Source organism: Bison bison, unplaced genomic scaffold (genome assembly GCF_000754665.1).
Source record: "Bison bison bison isolate TAMUID 2011002044 unplaced genomic scaffold, Bison_UMD1.0 scf7180017864486, whole genome shotgun sequence".
NCBI classification, from domain to species: Eukaryota; Metazoa; Chordata; class Mammalia; order Artiodactyla; family Bovidae; genus Bison; species Bison bison.
In genome coordinates this window covers 5590792-5616529 of record NW_011495046.1, presented here as the reverse complement: position 1 = coordinate 5616529, position 25738 = coordinate 5590792, and the positions used below count along the sequence as shown (strand labels likewise).

The 25738-nt window shown below is 44.9% G+C and overlaps 1 protein-coding gene across 3 annotated transcripts in view; it reads left to right on the top strand.

Annotated features, from left to right (window-relative positions):
* CCDC138 (coiled-coil domain containing 138) overlaps positions 1–23012 on the top strand; it is a 29445-nt gene extending 6433 nt beyond the window's left edge. For 2 of the 3 annotated variants that reach the window (XM_010862985.1, XM_010862986.1), the window contains 10 exons: positions 293–451; positions 2396–2515; positions 5390–5467; positions 5575–5682; positions 7223–7387; positions 10328–10444; positions 13323–13515; positions 15339–15515; positions 20830–20968; positions 22495–23012. In XM_010862985.1, the coding sequence (XP_010861287.1) occupies positions 293–451; positions 2396–2515; positions 5390–5467; positions 5575–5682; positions 7223–7387; positions 10328–10444; positions 13323–13515; positions 15339–15515; positions 20830–20968; positions 22495–22660 (1422 nt within the window). In that variant the 3' untranslated portion in view covers positions 22661–23012. The remainder of the gene's footprint in view (positions 1–292; positions 452–2395; positions 2516–5389; positions 5468–5574; positions 5683–7222; positions 7388–10327; positions 10445–13322; positions 13516–15338; positions 15516–20829; positions 20969–22494) is intronic. The other variant, XM_010862987.1, reaches the window with a different exon arrangement.
* The last annotated feature ends 2726 nt before the right edge of the window (positions 23013–25738 follow it).

Here is a 25738-nt window from a genome sequence, read left to right as displayed (position 1 = left end):
GCTCTGCTGATTGGAGGGGGAATGTTGGAGGGGCTCCTCTGCAGGTGTGAGCCGTTCTTCCCAGGGGCGATGGGGAGCTGGGAGGGATAGTGGGGGGTCTCCCCATGGTGCCCCCCCTTGTCTGCACCCTGGATTCTCTCAGGTCCTTGCACTGGCGTCTGCTGACCGATCCTGGCATTGGTGGCCTGCAGGGTTCCCGCGTGCTGTGCTGTATGGTCGTTGTTCTGCGCTCCCCTGGCTCGTGCTCAGTGGAGTGAGCTTCCTGGAGCGCTAACTCTATCCTTGCCCACAGTGTGAGACTGCAGCCCAGCAGGAATTCGCTGAGGAGCTTCAGAAGCGAGAACGTTTTCTGGTCGAGAGGGAAGAGCTGCTCTTCAGACATGAAGGTGCCTTGAGTGAAGTGAAAGACGTCAGAGAAGAGGTCCTCATGAGGTTCCAGATCATGAAGGAGGTGAGCGTGGCACTGACTGCAGAGGCCGGTTGCAACACTCCTTTGGACGTCACTCATCTTCTGTAGACCTGGGATGATCCTAGCGTAGCCTCTGGAAGCCTGATAGTACTGTGCGCAGCTGAGTTCAGGCTGTGTCTTACCATATTCACTCAGTTCCCAGAGCCTTTGCCGTTGTTCTGGAGCCTGTGTGGTGCAGGCACCGCTGGGAGCCTGAGGCTGGGCTTCTCAGCCTTTGCTGTGATGCTCTGGGTCCCTAACATGCCTGTGGGGTGTTGGGCGGGGGTTGGGGTAGGCTTGTTGTCACCTGAGCTCCTGTCTCTGCCCCTTGCTTTCAGCAGCTCAGAGGTGAGCTGGATTTGAGCACATCCGTGGATCATGGGTCCCCTCTTCCTGTTTCCAGCCGTAGAAAGCAAAGCCATTTTTCTGCAATTAGCAGGGCTAGGGCCTGCCGTGGGGCAAGGCTGCTGGAGGAATGGGGAAACAGAGCCTCTTGAGGGCTGTTTGCCCAGGTTTTTCCTCCTTTCTGCAACTCCCTGCTTGTTTCCTTTTGACTTTCCTTAGTAGTTGCTTTCTGTGTTCTTTGTGTGGCTTTAGTTGTGATCAGTAAGAGAAGCGGAGCGCGGTGGGCTTATCCTTCTGGAAAAGGAACCCCGTGTCAAATGGTCTTAATATCTTCTGGAGGTGGAAAATTTGTGCAGTTGAGAATGTTAATATTACTTTTAAAATAAGTGTTGTCTTTGTGGCCATGTCTGAGTTATTTAAGGAGTCGTTTAATCATAAAATTTCACACAGCTGATTTTTTTTTTTTTAATGAGCTTGGATTTTCCATGCACTCCATTTCAGCCTTGGTTCTTTCTCTTTGGATTTGTCTGTTTGCTGCTTATAGAAGGTATAAAGCTAACTGCTTTATTTTAGTGGGACCTGGATGATTACTTGGAAGAAGGAAATCGGTTTCTTGATTTCCTGGGAAATTTACTTGTTTTAATACATTATGAATAAATCTGAGAGTAAAAAGTGAAAGAAACTATGTAAGTATTCGCAAATCTAAACATGCTCTTATTTGAATATAATTATAGGGGAAATTTATTTTAATATTTATGAAACTGGTTAAGAAAGTCAAATCGTTTGGGGCTCAGGAAATTTTATTATCTATGTAAGTTTTCTGAGATGCACAACAATTTTAGCTAATTTATGAGAACAGTTCTATGTGTGGAATATTTCTTCTCCAGAGGGCTAATTTAAACCTTAAATTTTAATTCACAAAGCTATGAATAATTAACTAGTCTCCTGAAAGGATCAGAACTCCTTTATCATTCCATGATGTCAGAAATTATTGCAGTGAGTTTCTGTTGGAGATTTTTCTGAGCAGGACCAGAAAATAGCCTTAATGCTACTTAATTTGTGTAATATGTTTTAATAGGTATTTAACATACATTTTTAGTTCTTTGTTATTAAGTTGGTTGATTATCCAGTTTTTATAAATTACTTGCAGTGTCAGCCATTATGCTTAAATATACTGATTAAAGTCCTTGTGATTCAAGGAGTTGTAATTTTTTTTAAAGGCTAGTTTTTATTTTTTATTTATTTCTTGTAATTTTATATATTTGTCTTTGGCTGCGCTCGGTCTTGGTTGCTGCGCCGTCTTTTCTCTACTTGTGATGAGCGGGGGCTACTCTAGTTGCAGTGTGTGGGCGGCTTCTCATTGCAGTGACTTCTCGCTGTGGAGCACAGACTTAGAGCACAGGCTCAGTAGTTGTGGTGGAAGGGCTTTAGTTGCTCTGAGGCATGTAGGGTCTTCCCAGATCCGAGATTGAACCCTTGTCTCCTGCATTGGCAGACAGATTCTTTACTGAGTCACCAGGGAAGCCCCAGAGAGTTGTAATTTTTATGTAACTTATGTTCAGTAGCATTAGTGATATTGAATCTCTATTTTTTCCCTCCTAGCAACATGATGCAGAAGTTGAGCACTTAACTGAAGTTCTTAGAGAGAGAAATAAGGAAAGCAAAAGGCTGAGGTCTTCCTTTGATGCATTGAAAGGATTGAATGATAGCTTAAAGAAACAGGTAAGACCTAGTTTATCTGTGTTAGATTATGAGACATTCTCAGAACTGTATAGATTAACCAGTTCAAGTCAGAATCTTAGAGCATATTCTGTGTAGAGAAAACCTTGATTATCATCTTTATTTGTTAGCTTTATTATAAAATACTTCTGAATATAGAATAGTTAAGCTAGCTCTTGGTTTCTCATCATCTGTTCTGACAACTAGCTGAGCTATTGGACAACTTGGAATTTTTCAAACTGTTAAGAGCAGTGACTAGATTAAAAACAAGCAAAAGAAAACGTGCTAACCTGGGGACTTCAGGTGCTGAGTTGTAGCTTTGTGCTATTCTTGACCTGGCTGTTAAACACCACTGTGTATTTTTGGAGTGTCTGTTGTGTGTGGATCCTGTGCTGGGAGCACAAGCTCATGCCCACCACGTCACACTGCACTGCACTATGTATGCGTGCAGAACTGTGGCGAGCTCACACCACCGCATCGTACTGCTGTGCACTCTGTTACATATGCAGAGCTGTGGCGAGCTCACACCCACTGTGTCACACTGCACTGTACCTTGTATGCAGAGCTGTGGGTCAGCTCAGTGCTCCATCATACTCAGGTTGCACCAGGTTCTTGCTAGTTGTTGTTTTTTTTTTTTTTTCTGCTCCCCTTTGCCAGTTTTGAAGTGCAGGGTTTTGTGAAGAGGGACAGGAGAGTGATGGTGTGTTTGTTGTGGGGAGGGAAGCATGGATGAGCACAAACGGGTGAACCTTGGCATTTTAGCAGCTGAGGTCCAGGGTGGGGAACTTATGGATTCCAGCAGGGGGCTGAATGTGGACTCTCAAGCGTTTGCACCTCGAACTCCTTAGCCAGCTGTGTGTTCTTCTCTGTCTCTCTGATTTCTGTAGTCCCCACTTGTTATAACCTATCTCCATGGCGGTGATAACCAGGTCCCCCAGTTCTCACTGGATCTGATTCTTTGTCATTTCTGAACTGTCTGCCCTCCCGCAGTGAGAGTATGACCTTGACCCACTTTGTCTGGAGTTCTCTTATCCTTGGAGAGACTGTTCTCCCATTGCAGTCTTGTCTCACGCTCTTGAGAAGAGTTTCTGATTGCTAGCATGGGGTCATTGTTGCCTGTACCTGGCTCTCAGGTGACTATGATCCTGATGGGCATGTGTTTGGTGAGTGTGTAGTGACTGGGGTGGATGTGTGCATTGCTAAGGGGTAGAGCCTGTTGATATGCATAGTGAAAGGTTGAACACTTCACCTGAGAGGCACAGGGAACATAGTGAAGAAGTTAACATGGGAGTTTCCAAAGTACTTGATGAGATAGAGAGGCAGAATGTGAAAGGATACTATCCACAAGTTGGTGAAGCCTGCCAGCCCACAGATTTTAAGAAATTCTGTTAACCTAAGGAGGATAAATGTTGAGGAACACCATACTGGTACACTGTTTTAAGATGTGAAAACTTTAGGTAAAGATAAAATCAGAGACAAAGAAGGCACCTTACCTTCAAAGAAGGAACAGTACTCCTGGAGGAAATATCACAGACATGATTAACATAAAAGAGAAAGGCTCTCTTTCCTGTCATAGGATGCCAGGCAGAACTTTGAGTCTAAACCTGTCAGCACGACAAGAAAAATGCAGCCAGTCTCCAATGAGTGTATATGCAAAAATTTTAATATCAGCAAGTTGAATCTAGAGCTACCTAAAAAGTGTAATGTCATTCAGTGGATTTATCTGAGGAATACAGGGGTCATTTATCATTTGAAAATTAACACATCATCTGATAAAAAGAAAAGAATCATAATTCTTTGATTTAAAATTCAGCACCAACTCAAGACAATAACTAGGAATAGAAGAGAACTTAATTCTCATAGAGTATCTACAAAAAGAAACAATCCTGACAACACTCACACTTAACATAAGTTACTGAAATCTTTTCCCTCGGAGATCAGAACAAGGAAGGTGTTCACTGTTCCTGATTCCGGGGATCTTTGAACTAACGTCCTGGTCCACGTAGCAAGGAGAGGTCAGGATTGGGAAGGAAGAAATGAGAATTAGCCTCTGATGACGTGATTATGCACAGATATAGTCGGTGTCCAGACGAGCATACATATAAGTTACTAGAATTAAACAAATTCAGGAGACTATTCGGATATGGGTTCAGTAAAAGTCGGGACGTATGTATGTGTATGTCTGATTCATGTTGATGTTTGGCAGAAGCCAGTACAATTCTGTAAAGCATTTATCCTTCAATTAAAAAGATAAATTTAAATTTTTTTTAAAAAGCAAGTGTATTTCTGCATATCAACAATAACCAGATACTCTTTATTGAAAGATGCTATGGGTAGTAGCATCAAGAAGCATTGGCTGTGAAGGAATAAACCTAAGAGATTATACATGCACAGAACACACAAAACGTGCAAAACATGATTTAAAAAGCAATTAAAGAGGATGGAAAGAAGTTGAAGGCTGTGTTGCATGTGGGGTGGGAAGACCCACATGGTGAAGAAGGCACTTTTCCTGAGTTACACAGACATGAACTCCAGTCCCAGTAATTCACTACATTGTTACGTGGTTTGTGCATCTTCACGTATGTATATTATAGTTCAGTAGAAAACTCAGAAAAAGGACGTTCCCTGTTAAAATGTCTTCATTTAAGATGTTAGGAGGCTTGAACGTTTTTCGTAGAATTAAGCAAACTTTCTAGACACTCTTCATGTTTTAGGGCCCAGTGGTGGTTTTGCTGTGATCTTTAATCGCAGGTGCTGCCTGCCTCTGTGTGTTGTGTTGCCTGGTGATAGACAAGATAAGATAGTATCCTGGGAAAACTTCAGTAGGAAATCAGCTTGAGGTTTCTATTGAAATGTCTTGTTATTTTCCTGCTTTAGTTGAATGAAGTGAGTGAAGAAAACAGGAAGCTGGAGGTTCAGGCCAAAAGAGTTCAAGCTCGCTTAGACAATTTACAGGTAAGGAACCTGCTCTGCTCTTGAGACACAAGTGAAATCTGAAATGGCTGTCTTGGTCTCACTTCTGATACCGTTTTTCTTTAATTCGTGGATATGTACTGTCGCAGAGGAAGTATGAGTTCATGACAATACAGAGACTGAAAGGCAATCCCCAGGCCACTCATGAAGCAAAAAGTTTAAAGCAGGAAAAAGTACCAGCTTCAAAACCTTGTAAGGTATGGTTGAACATTTCTCTGCTGCAAAGCCAGGACATTTTTCTCGTTGTTCTTTCTTTTTTTTTTTTTTCCAATTTATCAAACATTCTTTTTGTTATGGAAGTATTCACCGTAATAATTTCTTTTTAGAAAAGTATCATAATATTTCAGATATGCTTTTGTTTTAAAAACAGAGCAAAATATTCAGCTGCTAAGAATATCAGTGTACAGGGCTCTTTGTGGACATGTGTTTCCATCCCTCTTGGAAATAAAGCCAAGACTGGAATTTCTGGGTCATAAGGTACACATAGGTTTAACTTCTGGGACAGCCGCCAGTTTTCCAAAGAGGTCATGTTATTTGTACCGTTGCTGGCAGTCTGTTCTGTTGCGCCATAGCTTCATCCATATTTGATGTTTCCAGTCCTTTTTATTTTCGTCTTTCGAGTGGATAGTAGTGATATCTCACTGCAGACTTGCCTGGACCCCACATTCCACTCCTGAAAAGGCTGCCCCAGCCTGTAGCTGCCTCCCCACACCCAAACCCCCCGTCTGCCGCGCATGGGCTGTGTGCAGAGGGCTTAGTGGCTGGGAGAGGTCCTGTTTTACTCGCCCACCCGTTTCCTGCTACATAGCTTCCATGTTTTATTAAAGAGGATGCTAGTTGTGGAAAAAAATTTTAATTAAAATTAAAGTAGAAAAAGTGGAGATTCTTAGATACTCAAGATGATTGTAGTTTTCATCAAAAGTTCCTATTTGAAGAAAATTGAAAAAGTTAAAGATTACTCTTGTTCAGAATAATGTAACTTTGTTTTCCTTCATCTGTTTTTGTTTTTGTGGATTGCTGTCTGCTGAACTATGCCTTTTTTATTACTTTGCTCTTGTACTTCTCTGTCTAAAGTTAAATCTGGCATAGTTCCCTAAGGCAGACGTGTGATAAACATCGACTTAAAATGATTAAAAGTGGTTTGAAGGAACATGGAAGTCAGTTGAGTTGAATTTGTACTGGTTTTTTATGGCATTTGGTTCTTGTTTTCTTCCCATTTGTGTAGACTCTCAAAGAACAGGGTTTCCAGGAAAAAAATTTTCATGTCCATTTTATAGAATGGTACAATGTAAAGAAAAACAGCTTTTAGGGGAGGAAGATAAGTTCCATGGTGGAAATTATTTAGCTTTTAAAACCTTTAAATTTGTTAAAATCTTAGGTATGGGTGGTTCATGCCTTTGAATTAAGGCCAATTTTGCTTTTCTTCATTATCAAACTTGGATAAAGAATTTTAATGAAAATTCTCTCTCTTGGTAATAAGGTACAGTTCTTTCAATGTCCTTATTGTGGTGGGTCTCCCCCTTCTGTCAGCCAGCATTTAACATGTGTCTGATGTTAACTGGAGAGATTTGATTTGGAATTTCTTCCATTTGGAGAAGCTTTGCAATCCAATGCATGTTTTATGGAAGCTGTTTAAATAAATTATTCCATAATCACTTACCAAATGTAAAACTTGCCTTTGAAGTTATAGCAAGCTGTGAATTGAAATAAATGCTTGCTTTAATTTTTTGCTTAAAGGTATCACTTAATGGACAAGTTTATGAACTTTTAACTGTCTTCATGGACTGGATTTCAGATCATCACCTTAGCAAATTGAAAAATGAGGAATCTGGAATGGATGGTGAAAAACCACTACCCACATTTGCTTCTCAGAGAAGTGATATTCAGGAGAAGTGTGTGAAGGTTTGTTTTTAATTTGAAATAATTTGAGTCATAACTCAGTAGAGACGTGAAGAGTGAAAAAAGGAAGGCTGTGGTGTATTTTGCAGGAGAATAAATATTGAAAGTATTTTTGATAGAAAGTTGATCATACCAACAGTCTGTTGTAAAAAGACTGATTTTAGATTTAATCCACATGAATTCCTGTGTGTATTTTTATAACTTGATGGGAATTTCCTTTTAAAGGAAGACCAGAAATTAAAAACCTACTCCAAAAAATGGCAAAATAATTATATTTTAGAGTTAGGCAGGTAATCAGTGATATGAACAATTCCTGATAATGCATCTTTTTAGGATTCACATCTCACTAAAATAATTTTATATTGCCTTTTGTCATGAAAGAACAAACTATTTTCAAAAGGCTTCTCTTTATTAAAGACAAATGACCATTTTCTTAAATTACAAACATTAATTTGGATATTGCTATTCATATTTACAGTCAATATAAATTGTTACTAGAGGTTGACTGTTGTATTCTACAAGAAATACATTAAAAACTCTGAAGATTGGATATCTGAGGTTGTTTGTTTTACTTAAAGAATTATTACATACAGGAAGCAGTTTCATTTTGGGAAATTGTTTCCATCCTTACCTAAAAAGTTTCTTCTGAATGCCTTTTGTTCTGGGCAGGATAATGGCCCTAGAGATATTCATAACCTAAGCCCCTAGAGCCCATGGATGTTACATCACTTTGCCAAAGTGAATTAAAGTTACTTATCCACTCACCCCTAAGTGGAGATTGTTGTTCAGTCACTCAGTTGTGTCCACCTCTTTGCAGTCCCGTGGACTGCAGCACACCAGGCTTCCCTGTTCATCACCATCACCCAGCACTTGCTTAAACTCATGTCCATTGAGTTGGTGATGTCATCCAACCATCTCGTTTTCTGTTGTCCCCTTCTCCTGCTTTCCATCTTTCCTAGCATCATGGTCTTTTCTAATGAGTCGGCTTGTTGCATCAGGTGGCCAAGTGTTGGAGCTTTGGTTAAAGTGATGATTAACCCAGGGTGATCCGGGTGGGTTCAGTAACCACAGAGCACTTCAGACCAGACACAAGAGGCTACTGTAGAGTCAGTCAGAGGCTCACTCACCCTTACCAGCCGTGAAGGCAAGAGAAGGAGGCAGGAGGGTCATAACCAGGCTGGGGTGACCTTCTGCTAACAGCCAGCTGACCACGGAACTACACCTCCAGCCATAGCCCGAGGGAGCACCAGGTTCTTGTCGTCATCCTCAAATAAAGATTATTTATTAACTTGTTCTGGACGTACACCTTTGAAGTGAAACATTAATCATTCAGTTGTGTCAGACCCTTTGCGGCCCTTTGGACTGCAGCCCACTAGGCTCCTCCATCTAAGGGATTTTCCAGGCAAGAGTACTGGAGTGGGTTGCCATTTCCTCCTCCAGAGGATCTTCCCAACCCAGTAATCGATTCCTGGTCTCCTGTGTCTCCTGCATTGCAGGCAGATTCTTTACTACGTAAGCCATTGGGGAAGCCAGTACAAAAGTATGCAACTTTGCATACTTGGGACTTGGTGGGACTTGGTGATGGATCCCGTACTTTTGCGGGGTCTCAAGGTTGGCTCCCAGCTGTTGATTTTGCACTGGAATGCATGTTGGCAGCATTCACTCCAGGTAGGAAACCACAAGATCTGGGTTTGCACCTCTGCCCTCTGGCTAGATAGTTTTAGGCAGCTGAGCTGGAGACTAGCCTGCTTGTGTCTGGTGGGTGTTGCCATGGGGATGGAGCTCTGCAGAGATGCCTGAACTGGGTGTGGATGCTGGAGGCATGAATCCTAATTGGCTGAGTTGAGGAGCAGGTGACCAGGTGACTGAGAACCAGCCAGTAGGGGTCCCTGAAAGTGAGCAGAGAGGTGGGGGGAGCTGGGTCTCAGAAGTCAAAGAGGGTGTATCAGGGGTTGGGGTCGCGGAATAGAGGTGGGTGGTGCGTGGAGAGGGTGTCCCAGAGCTGCTGTCCGAGGTCTGGTGTGTCTTTATTATGTCTGTGGTCCAATTACATATGATTTTACATCCTTGCTTTTATTACTTTTACTTAATTTTTATCATTAATATTTTCTGTTCATCATCTTTAGTCCACTGAGTAGCTATTCACCTGACCTAGCTATTTCCCTTTGTTAGGCTGTTAAGTCACTTCCATTTTTTTCAAATCATTGTAACACTATTTTTGTATGTGAGCTTTTGGAAGGTTTTATTTTAGGTAATTTTCTTAGGCTGTTATAGCAGAAGTGGGATTATTTCCTCAAAGACTTAGACTGTATCTTTGTGGTCTTAAACTTTCAACAAAATAACATACTGTTGAGTCAATGTTCTTTTTTTAAAATGTGTATTATTTTTACAAATTAACATTAAAATGTTTATGAAAGACATATAAAGAGGAAAGTGAGCATCTTTCCAGTTACTGAAATCTCACTGTTAATACTTTTTAAAAAACATCTTTTCTTATCTCTGTCAGTGTAAATTCAATAGACATATTTTATATAAAGAGGATCTTATCACACTTTTGAAACCTGCTTTTATCACCTCAGACTATGCCATGGCAATAAAGATGTCATTATCAGTTAATGGTTATACATGTACCAGAAGTTTATGCTGTAATCCATGGGATCACAAAGAGTCAGACACAACTTAGCACCTGAACAACAACAAAAGATTCAGATGTGTGTTTATATAAGTTAATTTTAAAATTCTAGGTGTGGTATTGGTAGGTCAAGGAAATATATATGTAATGTCTCAAATGTGTGTTTTCTTATTGTATTGCATTTAATTTTAAAGTAGAGATTTTTTTTGTTAGAGAACTCTTTTCTTTTGGAAAAATAATTTTTGGAAAACTGTGATAATTTCAGATGTCTGAAAACTGTGTGTTTATATTTTCCATCATTTCATCTTTAGCTTTTGCCTCTGATGACAGAGCAGCTGCAGTGGTTGCCCTTTGTGAATGCCAGGCTTCACGAGCCTTTCGTGAAGTTTATCTACTGGTCTTTGAGGCAGCTCGATGCGGGGACTCAGGTAACTGAATCAGAGTCGATCTGCAGGGAAAGCTGTGTTCAGTGCTGCGTGGCTCCCGGTCTTGCTCTGTCTCAGGCTTCCCTGTGCATTCTCTTCACGTCGCAGGACTTTTCCTGCCTCCCTTGCTTCGTTCACCACTTGCTCTTCTTTCTCCTTCTCTGTCCTCTTTCTCAGTGCAGTGGGTCATTGTTTGTGAGCTTCAGAATTGTGTAATAAGGAGTTTCACTGTGTTAGGTTATTGTTGAAACTAACTGCTTCCACCCACCCCGTTATTTAATTTATGGTTTCTTATATTCTTGAAGGTAATAGAAATTGATTTTTTGTGCTTATGTCAATAAACACACTCTAGCTAAATGGGACTGTGATTGTTAGGATAAGCTAATCAAAGAGGGAGAGTTACTCCAGCGTCATGTAAATGAAGGGTGTGTGTTACCAGCTCACGTAGGGTTGTTTAATCCAAATGTGAGGCGCGTGTGTACCGTGTGCTGTGAATTATAGTAGGTTTGTAAAATTTTATTTCCCCAGTTAGTACTGATACATCCTGATACAGGTTTCATTCAGTTAAAAATGGGGAAGAAACAAAGCATTGCTGGGGTAGTTTCCTCTTGGCCCCATGGCCCTTAGGATGCGGGGGCTAAGCTGCTCCATGCGGGCCTGATGGTCATGTAGCTGGATGGCTGAGGTTTAGGGAAATACCTTTCCTGAGGAAACCCTAAATATTTTGCCATCATGGTAAACAAGTGAGTGCATGAGCACGTGTGTGGGGGAGCATGTGCACCCACACACATAATATCATCTGGATGTATTGGTCATGGGTTGTCTCATAAAAGAAAGTTACATAAAATGATCAAGTCTGTTCAGAGTCACTGTGACTTTGCTGTTTGTGTGATGGGTTCTGAGAAAGGTTGGCTGAATTCTTGCTTTCAGCCGTCAAAGGCTAGACTCAGCGTTGAGTGGGACTTTGTCTTCCTTCCGGAATAGTCTCCTCATTCTTCCTGAGACAGTTCGTGCTGCCCTGCCTCCAGTGTGGACCTGGTCGCTCCGTGTGCTCTGGGGCGGGGCTGCCAGCTGCACAGCTTTCTGCTGTGACGTTTGGTTCTCACCTGCGCATTGCTGAACATGTACTGATGGGTTTTTAATAATTTAGTTTTAACAGTTGTCAAAGTGCGGGTACAAAAGTTAAGCTTTTTATTTTGAGGTGATTAGAGATTCTCTGTGGTCATAAGAAATAATAGACACATTGTGTCCATCTCCTGAAGGTGACGCCGTGCAGAACAGGTGCAGTGTCGCCGCCAGGGCCGCGATCAGGTGACCGTCCCGTCTCCCTCCAGAGCCTCACGTGGCTCTTCTCATATGTAGACGTCACGGTTTAGAGCAGCATTGAGCAGGGAGATTTCCCAGGTACCCTGCCCTACACCTGCACCGCCGGCGCCCCCCCCCGCCCCACCCATCAGCATCCCTGCCAGACGGAATCTTCTTCACATCCACGTCCTGCGTGGATGTGCCATCATCCCCCAACATCTTGGTGGTGTGCGTTCTGTGGGTTTTGACAAATGTATTGGAGCCTGTAACCATTGTTACACTATCACACAGTATAGTTTGATATAAAATTTGATGCAAAAAATTAACATTTGATACCAAAAAAAAAATTTGCCCTAAAAATCCTCTATGCTGTGCCTGTTCTCCCCCACCTCACCTGGTCCATTTACTACCCAGGTGGTCCTGCCTTTTCCAGAATGTCGCAGAGCTGGGTGACACAGTGCGTGCCCTTTTAACATGGGCTTCTTCCACATAGTCATATGTATTAAGGCTCCTCCCTGCCTTTCCACGGCCTAATAACTCTTTAAAGCTGTGAATACTATTCCACTGTCTGGATGGACCACTGTTTATCCATCACCTACTGACAGACATGTTGGTTGCTTCCAAGATTTGGCAACTCTGAGTAGAGTTGCTGTCACATCCACAGGTGGGTTTTTGTGTGGATGTAAGTTTTTAGCTCCTTCAGGAGCTGAAATATCAGGGAATGTGGTTATTGGCTAAGAGGATGCTTTGTTATTTAAGAAGCTGAAGCCTGTCTTTCGAGTGGCTGCACTCTCTGGTCCCCCAGCAGTGCTAAGGGTACCTGCTGCCCCATGGGCTGACGAGCATTTGGCGGTGTCGGGGTTCAGGGCTTCGGCCCTTCCTGTAGTGTGGGGTGTTACCCACAGGGGTTTCACGCTGATGACGTGTGCGGTGCTGCTGCTTATGTCTGCTTGGCATCTGTGTGTCGTCTCAGCTGCGGTGTCCGGGTCATCTGTGCGTTTTTAATCGGGCTGTATTCTCTTACTGCTGAATCTCTAGGACCCTATCAGTATTTGGATAACAGTCTTTCAAGTGTGTCTTTTACACATGTTTTCTCCCCCGTCTCTGGCTTGTCCTCTTATTCTCTTGACAGTGCTTTCACAGAACAGGAGGTTTTGATTTTCATGAAGTGCAGCTTATCGGTTATTCTTGACAGACGGTGCGGTGGGTGTTGTGTCTGCAGGCGATCACACACCCAAGGTGTCGTCGTGTCTTCCTGGAGCCCTCACCCTCCATCACTGCGTGCTGCCCCTCCTTCCCTGGTAACTGCCTGCTCTGAAGCCTGTTTGAGGCTGAGAACTGCTCCGGCCTCTCAGTCTCTGTCAGCGTGGTGTGTGTTCTTTGTCCATGCCCTTTTCATCTGTGTATGTCTGCAAAGTGGGTGTCCTGTATTCTGCTTTTCAATCCTGTGTATTTTCAGCTCCATTGAATTTTTTTTAGTTGGCTTATTTTTAGTTCATATATTTGATTGTAGTATTTAAAATATCTATTTCCTGACCATGGATAAGTGTACCGAGAGAGTTCATATGTTTAACAGCACTCGACCATGACAGCCACACTGAGGAGGCTGGGTGAAGACATATTCAGAGGAGTGGTGACGAAGGGTGTTCAGGACGTGGCCTTAGAGCACTCAGTGGAGAGTCGACCGAGGACAGCTGCCTTCTTCAAGAGCACCAGCTTGCCCCTGAGATTCGTGTCCACTTTAATCGTCCTCAAAACAGTCACTCAAGGTAAGCCTTCAGATTGTCCACAGTGAAGCAGTTCTTACATAGTTACACAGTTTACTTTTTCAGAGTGGACTAGTGTGCTGTTTCGTGCTGGGGGCCCGACTGTAGTTGCTGAAGTTGAGAAGGTCATGGTGGGCTGACTTCTTGCCCTCCAGGGCCTTTACTGATGCGCCTGGATCCTGTGTCCACGGCAGCCTTTGCCGCTACCCGCCTCACAGAACCCACACAGCACGGAGAGTGCGCCTTTACGGATCCACTGGGACAATGCTTGGTGGGCCGGAGCCCGGGAGCCAGTGAGGCCCAGCACTTATTTCTGTGAATAGAGTTTAGTTGAACACATGTATGTTAATCTGCCTCCCTGGCCTCTGACTGCTTTTCCTTGTAACAGCAGAGCTCAGTAGATAGCAACAGAGAGAGCTTGCCTACCAGACAGTGCCTCTGTCTTCATTCTCTTCTTCCTCGTGGTTATGGTCCCCAGAGTTGTATCAGAAGGGGTAGTGGCTGTCTGAGATGTGTGTGAGAAGCCCAGACCAGAGTTCACCATGTATCAACATACTTGGTCCCGTCATCAGAGACACAGTGATGTTCGTGGCTGGTAACGCGAATGGGAAAAAGAGATAAGCAGGAAGGAGTCGGTGCCCCCTCCCCCACTCTGCGCAGTCCAGTATTGGACACGCCGTCCCCGGCAGTGGCCTTAAACACGTGGGATGGACATGGAAGCAAATAGTGAAAACTGGTGACTTGGGGATGGTCCATGCAGGTCAGAGGGACACTGGCAGAGAGAGGTGCTGGCTGCCATGTGCTGTGGGCTGAATGTTTGTCCCTCTCAGTTCACATGGGGACCCTATTTCCAGGGAGATGGTGTCAGGAGACTGGCCTTTGGGGGTGCTCGGGTCATGGGGGTGGCGCCCTGATGAACAAGACCCCACAGAGCTTGTAACTAGAGTGTTAACTCTTCTGATCATCAGTAATAAGGAACAATAATGAACGAAGAAAGAGATTTGTTCATGTAAGCAAAGCACATTCTGTGAAATGTGGACCTTGCTCTAACACAGTGTCAGTAAAACCTCATCCACTTAGAAGTAACAGGACGTAAGTACAGAGTTCGTAAGTAACGGTGAGGGCCCAGGTCAGGGAAGGGTTATCGCTGGAGTGTCAGGGCAGAAATCAAGGACTTCTGTTCTTCACGAGCATCTGCATAGACATGATCCTGATGTGGATTTGACACTTTGTGTTAACTCTTCATGCACTACCTGCGCATTATCTGACCTCAGGTCCATCCTGCGGTCAGGATGGTCTGGCCCCCCGGCCATTCCTCCTGGCAGAGAGGTCACTGGCAACCCAAGAAGGTCGGTCTCCTGAGCTCTGGGAGTGACTCCCATTTGGTCTTGATCTTGAGGCAGAAACCCCCATTTTTATAAAGTTACATTTTGAAACAGGTCGATGGGAGCAGCAGTAGCAAGAAACCTCGTCTCAGAAGCAGCTGTCGAGGTGGTGGTGGTGATGCTGCTCACAGGTGTCGGCAGGCAGTAGTCATGATCAGACTGCTGAATATTGACTATTTTCCTTGATATAAACGAGTGGTGTTCACTGTAAATTCAGTGTTAAACAGGGAATTTCTGAGTGAAGTTTACCCTGTCGTACCGTCTCCTCCCATTTCAGTCCTGACAGCTGAGTGAGAGGCAGTGTCTGAATTCAGCCCATCTCATCTGGTCCTCCAGTTTCTCCTTTTCTCTCGTGTTTGTGGCCGCATCGGGGTCCCCTTACTGCCATGCCTGTGACCTGCTGGACTAATGATGCGGTCACTCTGGTGCCCTGTCTTCCAGCTGACTTCCTGGCCCAGGCATTCGACTCGCTGTGTCTGGACCTGCAGGCGGACGAGGGGAAGAGCCTGTTCCTGCAGCTGCAGGCGGTGCCGGTGGTGCTGAGCCACCTGAAGCTCTCCAGCCGGGGGCTGCTGCCCAGTGTGATGGACAGCCTGCTGCAGATGACCGTGGAATCCAGTGAGTATCATGTCCAATAACGGGAGGGAGGGGAGAGTCCAAGGAGTGTCGTGCCCAGTGAGGGCAGTGGTTTGAGCCTATTCTCAACATTGGACTGTGTTGTGTACGGCACAGCTGGATCACAGGGTCAGCAGTGCCGTTCAGAGTTATAGAGCCTCACCCTTTGTCCACATGTCCACCAGCTTTCCCAGGGGCCTCAGTGTGAAGACTCGCTCACTTTCCAGCCCCTTCTCTGTTCCTCATGTCTGTTGTGCGGCAGAGCATCCATGTCCTCCTGGTGGGTGGGAGGGAGCATCCCCACCTGCAGGGCACATGGGGACCCAGCCTCCTCTCCTCCCAGAGACCCCCGCAGCCTCCCTGTGTCTCTGATGCTCAAGTGCGTGAAGCAGTGTGGTCAGTGGGGTTTTCCTCTCGGCGATGGCCCTGGTGGGTGAGACAAGCTCTTACTCGCTGGTGGGGGCTCCTCCCCAGCCCAGCCAAGACCCTGATGGGCTTTGCCTGCCTTGTTCTTCAGACCCTAGGGAAACCCCTCAACTTATGGGAAGCTGCCATTTTGCTTCAGTGATTCTTCCCACTCTCAGTTTCTCATCTTCCGTGCACGGCACTTCTCATTATGCCTTGAGAACGTGGAACCACAGCCAGGAAGCTCACGCTCTGTGGGAGCCAGCAAGCAAGGGCAGGTCCCTGGTGGCCAGTTGTCCCTCCATCCTCCCTGGATGTGGTCTGTGTGCCTGTTTCCCCACAGCGGTCCTGCGAGGAGGCCCTGGGGAAAGCCAGGGCCTGGAAGGTCAGCTGGCTTGTCCTGGACCCACGGCTGGACCGAGGTGGAGTTCGGACATGAACCCAGGGCTGTGGGTTGGGGAGGGGCTCTGCCACACACCCCCCACCCTGGGCTGCTTCCTCCTGCCCCAGGGGGACAGCCTCCGCTGACTGTGTTTATTCGTGTTCATCTCTTGACTGTCGCTGTTAAACGATCAGACTGCCCGCTGGAGTCTAACTCCTCCCTGAGTGGTGATGGTGACATGGCAGCTCTTGATTGACTGATGTCAGGTCTCCAGCAGCATTGCAAAATTAGTAACTGAGACACAGAGACTTAAGGTTACTTTTTGAAGTAGGTGAATTCCCAACGAGTTTCACAGAATTTTTTTCAATAAGGAAAACAAAACTCCTATCAGGTGAAAATGTTTGTTTATCAGAGACAAAGCCATCTGAGTGTCTGACAGACGAAGTCACTGTGTAGCCAGGGGACAACGTGATACAATCTCAGAAGTATTGGGGCGCCCACAGCACCCATGTGGAAGACCATGTCCGATTCCTCATGCAGGGCCCAGCATCTCTGTCCCAGCCACCCTCACCCTCTCTTGCTCTTCCCGTCCCGTGGGGTAAACAGCTGCTCCTGAGGCTGCTCTCTGGGAGCTGTGCTGGCAGAGAGATGGGACCCAGGAGACCGGAAGTGATGTAACTTTGAGGGTCGCTGACTGAGGTGTGTGTATTTGTTGGATGCGTTTTCCATTTTTAGCATAAACCCAATGCCTGATACTAGCCAACAAAGTTTGTTGAAGGGATAAATGAATCTTAGATCAAAACACAGCAAATACTTCTCCACTGTTGGTTTTGTTTTGTTCTTTTTAGGTTTGAGGTGGGAAACTCATTTCACCATATTATTTAGTTGCTCAGTCGTGTCTGACTCTTTGTGACCCTGTGGATTGTATCCTGCCAGACTCCTCCATCCATGGGATTCTCCAGGCAAGAATACTGGAGTGGGTTGCCATTCCCTTCTCCAGGGGATCTTCTCAACCCAGAGATTGAACCCACATCTCCTGCATTGCAGGTAGATTCTTTTACTTCTGAGCCACTGGGGAAGCCCTCTTTTACCATAAAACTGTTTAGGAAGAATTGTTGGAAAAGAAATCCTGATAGGACTGGTCTGCAGCTCTTGGGCCTTGGTGACCCGTGTATGCAGTGCCGTGGTTTGGGCCTCGGGTCTGCCACTTTGCTGAACGGGAGGAGCTGCCAGTGGCTAAGCTAGGCCTGGTGGTGTCCACCTGGGGTCAGTGTAGAAATGGCCTGAGACTGGGAGGTGACTCCACAGTTGTTTCACATCTGTTAAATCCCAGAGTAATTTAAAACATGGGGCATGTATTCTGTATGTTTGTTTTATTTCGTCTTCTAGTGTTTGTAGCAGCATTGTAAAATGGTAAACTGAGACACACTGTAACTTGAAAAGTTTATTTGCGCAAACAGCATTCCCAGTGGGGCTTGGTGGGGCCTCAGGCAGAGGTTTTTGTGGACCAGACTCAGAAGTAGAGAAACTTTGTCTACACTGTAGCACTCGCCTTAGCTGGCTGCTAGGCTCGCCATTCTGGACTCTCGTGTCTCAGATGCAAGTGGAGTTCCAGTTTGTCTAGTGGGCTGTGACTGGGGGACCTGAGCCACCCAATCTGGTGGCCACCTTGTTTCATGACTGTTGTCACATATTTGGGGGAAGGTGGTGGGTTCCCCGTGCCGTGTTGGAACTTTAAGAAGACCGGTCTTTGGCACAGACATGGTGAAGCGGTAGGAGCTCTGTGTATCTGTCCAGGGCCCCCTGTCCATCTGCCGCAGGTCATCTCAGCCATCCCCACCCTACCTCCCCCCAAGCATGAGAAGTACCAGGAACCGTGTGGGCAGAGTTCTCTGAAAGCTGCTGGGCTACACTTCATGAGTTTGAACAGAGGTCTGTGCGTTGCTCTACCTGAGTGTGTGTGGTGAGCACAGTGTTATTTTTAGATTGAGGACTTCTGATTATATGTTTTGCACATGAATATAAATCAGACAGTAACTGAGCAGTGTGCTTTTAGAAAGTTACTCTGTAGTTTCTTTTTTTCTTCCTGTCAGTGGTGAAAGCTGTCACTCACCTACCTGGGCTTAGCTGTGTAAGAGCATGAGTTTCACTTTCTTGAAGAACTTTCCTTTTCTTGTCAGACATAGTTTCAATAAAATAATTTAAGTTTGTATTTGTATTATGAGTTTATTCTCTTTTGTGCTCTAGAAACCATCTTGTGTTACCATTTAACACCTGAATGGAACAATGTATTTGAGGATGTTTCTCAGACCTTGTTTTTCAAATAAAGTTTATTTTTATTATAAAAGTAATAGAAGTTGGGAAACTAGCCAAAGACCCAAAAGTCCTACTGTCCAAAAATATGTACGTTCACAAGCCTACTGTGAACTGTGCTTTTGCAAGTACTTCTTTTTTTAAACATACTGAAGGTGTGTGGAAACCTTGCCTTGAATAGATTTTCTGGCACCATTTTTCCAGCAGCATTTGTTCCCTTCACATCTCTCTGTCACATTTTTGTCATTCTCATGGTGTTTCAAACCTTTTCATTATTCCTGTGTTTGTTAACAGTGATCTGTGACCAGTGGTCTTGATGTTTTCATGGTTTGGGGCAGGAGGGGTGTTGGGGGGCAGGCCGTGAACTTAATAATGTTGTGTGTGTTCTGCCTGTGTCACTGACTGCAGTTCCCCCATACCTTTCCTCAGGCCTCCCTGCTCCCTGACACACAATATTGAAATTAGGCTAATTAACATCCTCCTGCCTGGAAAATTCCATGGACTGAGGAGCCTGGTAGGCTGCGGTCCATGGGGTCGCTAAGAGTCACACGACTGAGCAACTTCACTTTCCCTTTTCACTTTCATGCATTGGAGAAGGAAATGGCAACCCACTCCAGTGTTCTTGCCTGGAGAATCCCAGGGGAGCCTGGTGAGCTGTCGTCTATGGGGTCGCACAGAGTCGGACACGACTGACACGACTTAGTAGCAGCAGCAGCAGCATACCCCTCCAGTGGCCTTAGAGAGTTCATGTGAGAGGAAGAGTACTCCTCTCTCACTTAAAATAGAAAGCTAGACATGATTGAAGTCAGTGAGAAAGGTGGGTCAAAAGCGAAGACAGGCCTACAGCTGAGGTTCTTCGACTAAGCTGTTAGTCAAGCTGTGAATGCAAAGGAAAAGTTCTTGAAGGAAATTTAAAGTGCTGCTTAGTGAACACACGAATGACAAGAGAGCGACACAGCCTTACTGTTGATGTGGAGAAAGTCTTAGTGTCTGGACAGAAGATCAGCCTAGCCACAGCACTCCCTGAAGACAACATCTAATCCAGGGCAGGGCTAGATTCACAGTGCTCCATGAAGCTGCAGGTGGTTGTCCAGAGATTTGGCTGAGAGAATTCATGAAGATGATTTAAAGAAATATGGCCGAAAACTTACCACATTTGAGGAAAGATGTGCTTTTACAAATCTAAGAATTTCACCAAATTCCACAGCTCAGTGAAGTTCAGGATAAACCCAGAGAGACCCTGCCTTGGAGACACATGATATTAAAATGTCAGACTGTCAAAAACAGAGAATCTTGAAAGCAGCAAGAGAAAGTGTGGTCTGTGTACTGTGGAATATTATTCAGCCTTTAAAAAGGTGGAAGCTGACACCTGCTACACCACAGATGGGCTTCAAGGATGTTATGCTGAGTGTAATAAGAGACACAGAAGGGCAGATCCTCTGTGACTTCACACATGTGAGGGCCCCCGTGTTGTCATATGTAGAGACAGGAGGTAGGAATGGGGCACAGAAACTGGGGGTTAGTGACTCACGGGACAGTCAGCTGGGGAAGATGAGCAGCTCTGGGGTGCGTGGGGTGGTGTTTACACAACAGCATGTGTGTACTTAACACTAGCAAACACTGCACTTTTCCAAGTGGTTCCAGTGGTACGTGTTACCTTATGCATATTTAACCACGGTTTGAAAAGTAAATATAAATGAACACTTATTGCTCAAAAAGAATCAAGCAAGGAAAACTATAGAAAGCATACGTCTTTTCAATAAAATTTTATTAAAATCTTCAATCTTTTCTTTTATGAATCTTTCCCACTTTTGCTTTTATGCTAAGAAGTTCTTCCTTATTCAGTGGTTATCCAAGTTGTCATTAACATGTAAATGAAATTCTTAAATTTCGGATGCTTTAAAAAAATTACCACCCCAACAGAATTTCTTCTTATTATTAAACACTGCTAAAGCACTATTTAAACAGCCTCCTCTTATGGACTGTATTCTCGATTCTGCTTAGTGGAAGAATCTGACGTCTGAAGAATGGAACTCTGACGTCATTACCTTCAGTTTGCTTGTTCAACAAGAGCCAGTAGACATTTTAATTCTTCCAATGATGGTATTTTCCCCATAGTATAAGAGTGGAAAGAACGGAAACCCTACCCAGCAGTGGGTGACTGCGCCCCGCAGGGCCTGGCCCCCCGCCCCCTGCCCTGAGCCTCCTGTCTCGCAGGTGCCCTGCAGCCCTTCCTGGAGGCCTGCAGCTGCTCGCTCTTCTTCCGGACCTGTTCCGTGCTGCTCCGGGCCCCGAAGCTCGACCTCCATGTCCTAGAGAAGCTCAGTATCATCCTGCAGAAACTTTCCAAGATCAAGTAAGGATATTTGATTTCTCACCTTTCTCATCAGAAACCAGCTCACTGTGATCATTTAGATTTCGGCTTCCTGCAGTGGCTCCACTGTGATTATTGAATCAGAGTTTCCAGCAAACGTGTGGTGTGTTAAATGCTGGTCTCAGGCCACACACTTAGTGACAGAGTGAACCCTGGGCCAGCTTCCTGCAGGCTGGCGTGCTGTGATCACAGGTGAAGACAGGGGCAGATGAAGGTGTGTCCTGCTGGTGCTTACTGTGGATGCACTGGGTCAGGGGTGAGAAGGAAACAGGCAGAAAAGACCGTGACCTGTGCTGGCCACAAACGGTCTTGGACGCACTGCTGCACTGGTTTCATTTCATTGCCATAAGTGAGGGCTTTCTTTTTGTATTTCTTCTTTCCCTGATGCAAGCATTGATATTTAAATTATTTTTTTTTAAAAAGGACATAGACTTTAAACTATATTTTCCCTGAATCTCATATACTCTAGTGTTTCTTTTGAGGGAAGTCTGAACATCTTCTGTGCGTTGTTTTTCATGCCGTGACCTCTTGGTTTGGTTCAGTAAACACAGTGCACCCTGAGGCTACTTGTGGGTGTGTGACTGCAGGTCAGCCCGTCCTGCCTGGTGTCGCACACGATGCCACAGCAGTGAATTACTTGTTGTCACGTTGTGACTTCATCCTTAGTTCAACAAGGTACTAGTTTAACTCTGGTGTCGTTCAGGCTTGTCAGTTCATGGTCTTCCTTTTCCCTCAGGCTGACGGGCTGTGACTGTCTTGATCTGTAACCAGTGAACTCTGCAGGAGGCCTGTGGCCCTCACCCTCTGTGGTGCCCTGAGGCTGCAGGCGTGTTCCATCCCCTGAGCTCCTGCTCCTGGAATTGGTGGAGGTGTAGTCCCCGATTGGCTGTGGCCTGGGCCAGAGCTCTGAAGTTTGTGTTCATTTCAGGCGTAGATAAAGAATCGGAACAAAGCTTGAATGAGGGGCTGGGAATCATTAATGCCCAAGCCAGCCTTAGAGTAAACCTGTAAATCACAGAGATGGAGACCCTGGATGTGAGATGGATGGTTATAAAGGTTACCATAGAGGGAAATAGATCTGGACAAGGAAGTAAGAAATACGTTACCAGATACGAGTTTAACTTATTGAAAATGAGGTTGCTGACTGGTTGCTCTGCAGAGGACAGTGGCCAGGAGCTAAGTCAAGAGGTCAGCTAATGGTCTGCTCCATGAAGAAGCTGACATTCCTGAGACATGGTGGTCAGGTACTTGACTCTGGCTGGCTGAGGGCAAGCCTGCTCTGGTAGTGACTATGGTGCAGGCTCCAGGGTGATGAATTGTCCTCTTTTCTCCTTGAATACTTTTCCACGTTAGGCCTGTTTCACAAATCGTGTCTTGTCTTTCTCGGCATGTGAATCTCTAGTTACCTATTTCATTTCCTCATGTATGAAACAAGATGCTATTCACACGTAAGGCTTTCTCACTGTTCTTGATTGTGAGATGACGTTAAGGTGCTCCTTCTCTTGCAGGAGTAATAAGAAGCTCTTTGAACTCTTCACAATCCACCTGATGCTTCAGGAAATACAGAGGACGACGCACCCAGAGCACGCCTTTCTCTGCATCAACCTCAACTCCACTCTGTTCAATTTGGGTCTAACGAAGTGCAGCTCCCTGGCCACCAGCACAAACCCTTAGACTGGTCGTTACTGTTTACAGATACTGCATGCGTGCTGCTGCTTGTCAGATTGTAAAAATCAGCAAAGTAACTAAAAGTCCACCGAGTAAAGTTACATATGAGTAGCATCATTTATCATGAAAAATAGAAAAAAAAAATGTTTAAAAAAATTTTTTTTAAGTTTTTAAAACTTTTAAAATGAAACCCATGGAGCTGCAGCAAATGTGGACTTCTCCCATTTGGCTCAGGTGGTACTCATGTACACAGTGGGATTTTCAAGGCAAATGACACGGGCTACTCTTTGTAAAAATGTTTTGGGAAATTCTTAAAATTATGTGATTATTTGGAATAAAATTGGTGTTTGTGTGGGAACACAGTTAGATCATCTTGTTCCGTTTTCTTAACATGTGAAGAGCCTCGCCTTCCATAAGCAGAAGCACGTACATCTGGGCTGCCATGGGCCCAGCACCAGGGACCTCGATGCCGTCAGAGGGGAGGGTTGTGGCCGGGGTCCAGGTGAGCTGGTGCTCGGGCCGCAGGACAGAGGGTGGACGCACAGAGGAAATCAGCATAAATCTCAACATAAATCTCATCCTGGGATCTGGACACCTGGGCCTTTTCAAGAGAATATAAGCTGTGCTGTTTGTGAAGCAGAAATCCATACAGAGAGCAGGCTAAGGTGATGTGGAGGCTTTATAGGAACTTGAAAATGCAGAAGCAAAAACGAGCATCCTTCGTCAACGCTACAGGAGGTGGAGTCGCTACAGGAGGTAGAGTCGATGCTGGGGGCAGGCAGACAGCGTGGGGCTGGTGCTTCTGAAGGGGCCAAGTTCTGGGCCGCGGCCGAGTGGAGATGGAAGGCACCCGTCCCCACCGTGGGGACCATGAGGAGGGGGCTATGTGCATACACAGTGTTGATGGAGGGGGGAGGCAGACAGAAACCCCTGCCTGCAGGAGAGGAGACTTGCCGGAGGTTGATAGGGAGCCACCCCTCTGGCTCTGGGGGACAGGATCTCTGAGGATTTACGCCTGGCGGACATGCCTGTTGTCAGTGAAGACAGTGGAAAAACGTTTTCAGATTTGTAGGTGTTCAGAAGTTACACCACTTACCCACTGTTCTGAGAAGAGAAACTGCACAGATTATTCTAACCAATTTAGAACTGAGTTTACTGAGTCAGCATCGTACCAAAAGACTGCAGTGAACACTGAAACCACTTAAACATAGGTAGGTTTAAATCATTGTAGTTGGTGTATAAAATGGAGTGAAATGTTAAATTTCTTGGAAGGGTAGACAACAGGGAGAGCAGTGGTTGAGAGTGTGTGCATGAGACGTGACTAGCCAGCATCGGGAGCAGCAGCTGTGGGGCCTGGGGTCAAGGTGGGGAGGGTGAGGCAAGTGAGGGACCCTTCACTGAGTCTTCATCAGAGATGGAGTTGAACATTCAATTTCAGTGGTGACATTGACAAAAGAGGGCTTCCCTGATAGCTCAGTTGGTAAAGAATCCACCTGCAATGCAGGATACCCTGGTTCGATTCCTGGGTCGGGAAGATCCACTTGAGAAGGGTTAGGCTATCCACTCCGGTATTCCTGAGCTTCCCTTGTAGCTCAGCTGGTAAAGACTCTCCCTGCAATGCAGGAGACCTGGGTTCGATCCCTGGGTTGGGAACATATCCAGGACGAGGGAAAGGCTACCCTCTCCAGAATTCTGGCCTGGAGAATTCCACGGACTGCATAGTCCACGGGGTTGCAGTCGGACACAACTGAGCAACTTTCACCTTGACAAGAATGAAGGAGGCTACAAGAATGCTTTTAGAAAATGTCAGAGTAATTGTTAAAAGCAGAAGAGACTGCTTTTAACTGAAAACTAAAATGCATTTATAGACATGGCAAAACAGAGAGCCGGGAACATAAAAAGAACAAAAATATTTAGGATAAAGTTTTTAAAATTATAAATTCTCTATTACTCTGTTCTGATAAATTTGAAAATTGGATGAAATGGACTATTTTCTAGAAAAATACAAACTCAGAATTGTCTCAAAAATCTTCAATAGAAAATCATTTAAGTCTTTTGTAAGTGTGAAAATTATTTTTTTAATGACATTAATTTCAGGTGTTTTGCAGGCGATTTGTTTAAACATTTCAAAGAGAAGTATTTAAAACTAAACTGGCCCAGAAGGTAGAAAAAAAATTCTAATTCATTTCACACAGCATGAGCCCAACACCAAAAATTGTCCAAAAAACTATGTTTCAAAAACTTCAAAGAAATAGTAAGAAACCAACACCAACATTACAGGAACATTCAGTTCAGTTCAGTCGCTCAGTCGTGTCCGACTCCTTGTGACCCCATGAATCGCCCCACGTCAGGCCTCCCTGTCCATCACCAACTCCCGAAAGTTCACTCAGACTCACGTCCATCGAGTCAGTGATGCCATCCAGCCATCTCATCCTCTGTCATCCCCTTCTCCTGCCTCCAATCCCTCCCAATATCAGAGTCTTTTCCAATGAGTCAACTCTTCCCATGAGGTGGACAAAGTACTGGAGTTTCAGCTTTAGCATCTTTCCTTCCAAAGAAATCCCAGGGCTGATCTTCAGAATGGACTGGTTGGATCTCCTTGCAGTCCAAGGGATTCTCAAGAGTCTTCTCCAACACCACACTTCGAAAGCATCGATTCTTCGGCACTCAGCCTTCTTCACAGTCCAACTCTCACATCCATACATGACCACTGGAAAAACCATAGCCTTGACTAGACAGACCTTTGTTGGCAAAGTAATGTCTCTGCTTTTGAATATGCTATCTAGATAGGTCATAACTTTTCTTCCAAGGAGTAAGCGTCTTTTAATTTCATGGCTGCAGTCACCATCTGCAGTGATTTTGGAGCCCAGAAAAATAAAGTCTGACACTGTTTCCACTGTTTCCCCATCTATTTCCCATGAAGTGATGGGACCAGATGCCATGATCTTCATTTTCTGAATGTTGAGTTTTAAGCCAACTTTTTCACTCTCCTCTTTCACCTTCATCAAGAGGCTTTTTAGTTCCTCTTCACTTTCTGCCATAAGGGTGTGTCATCTGCATATCTGAGGTTATTGATGTTTCTCC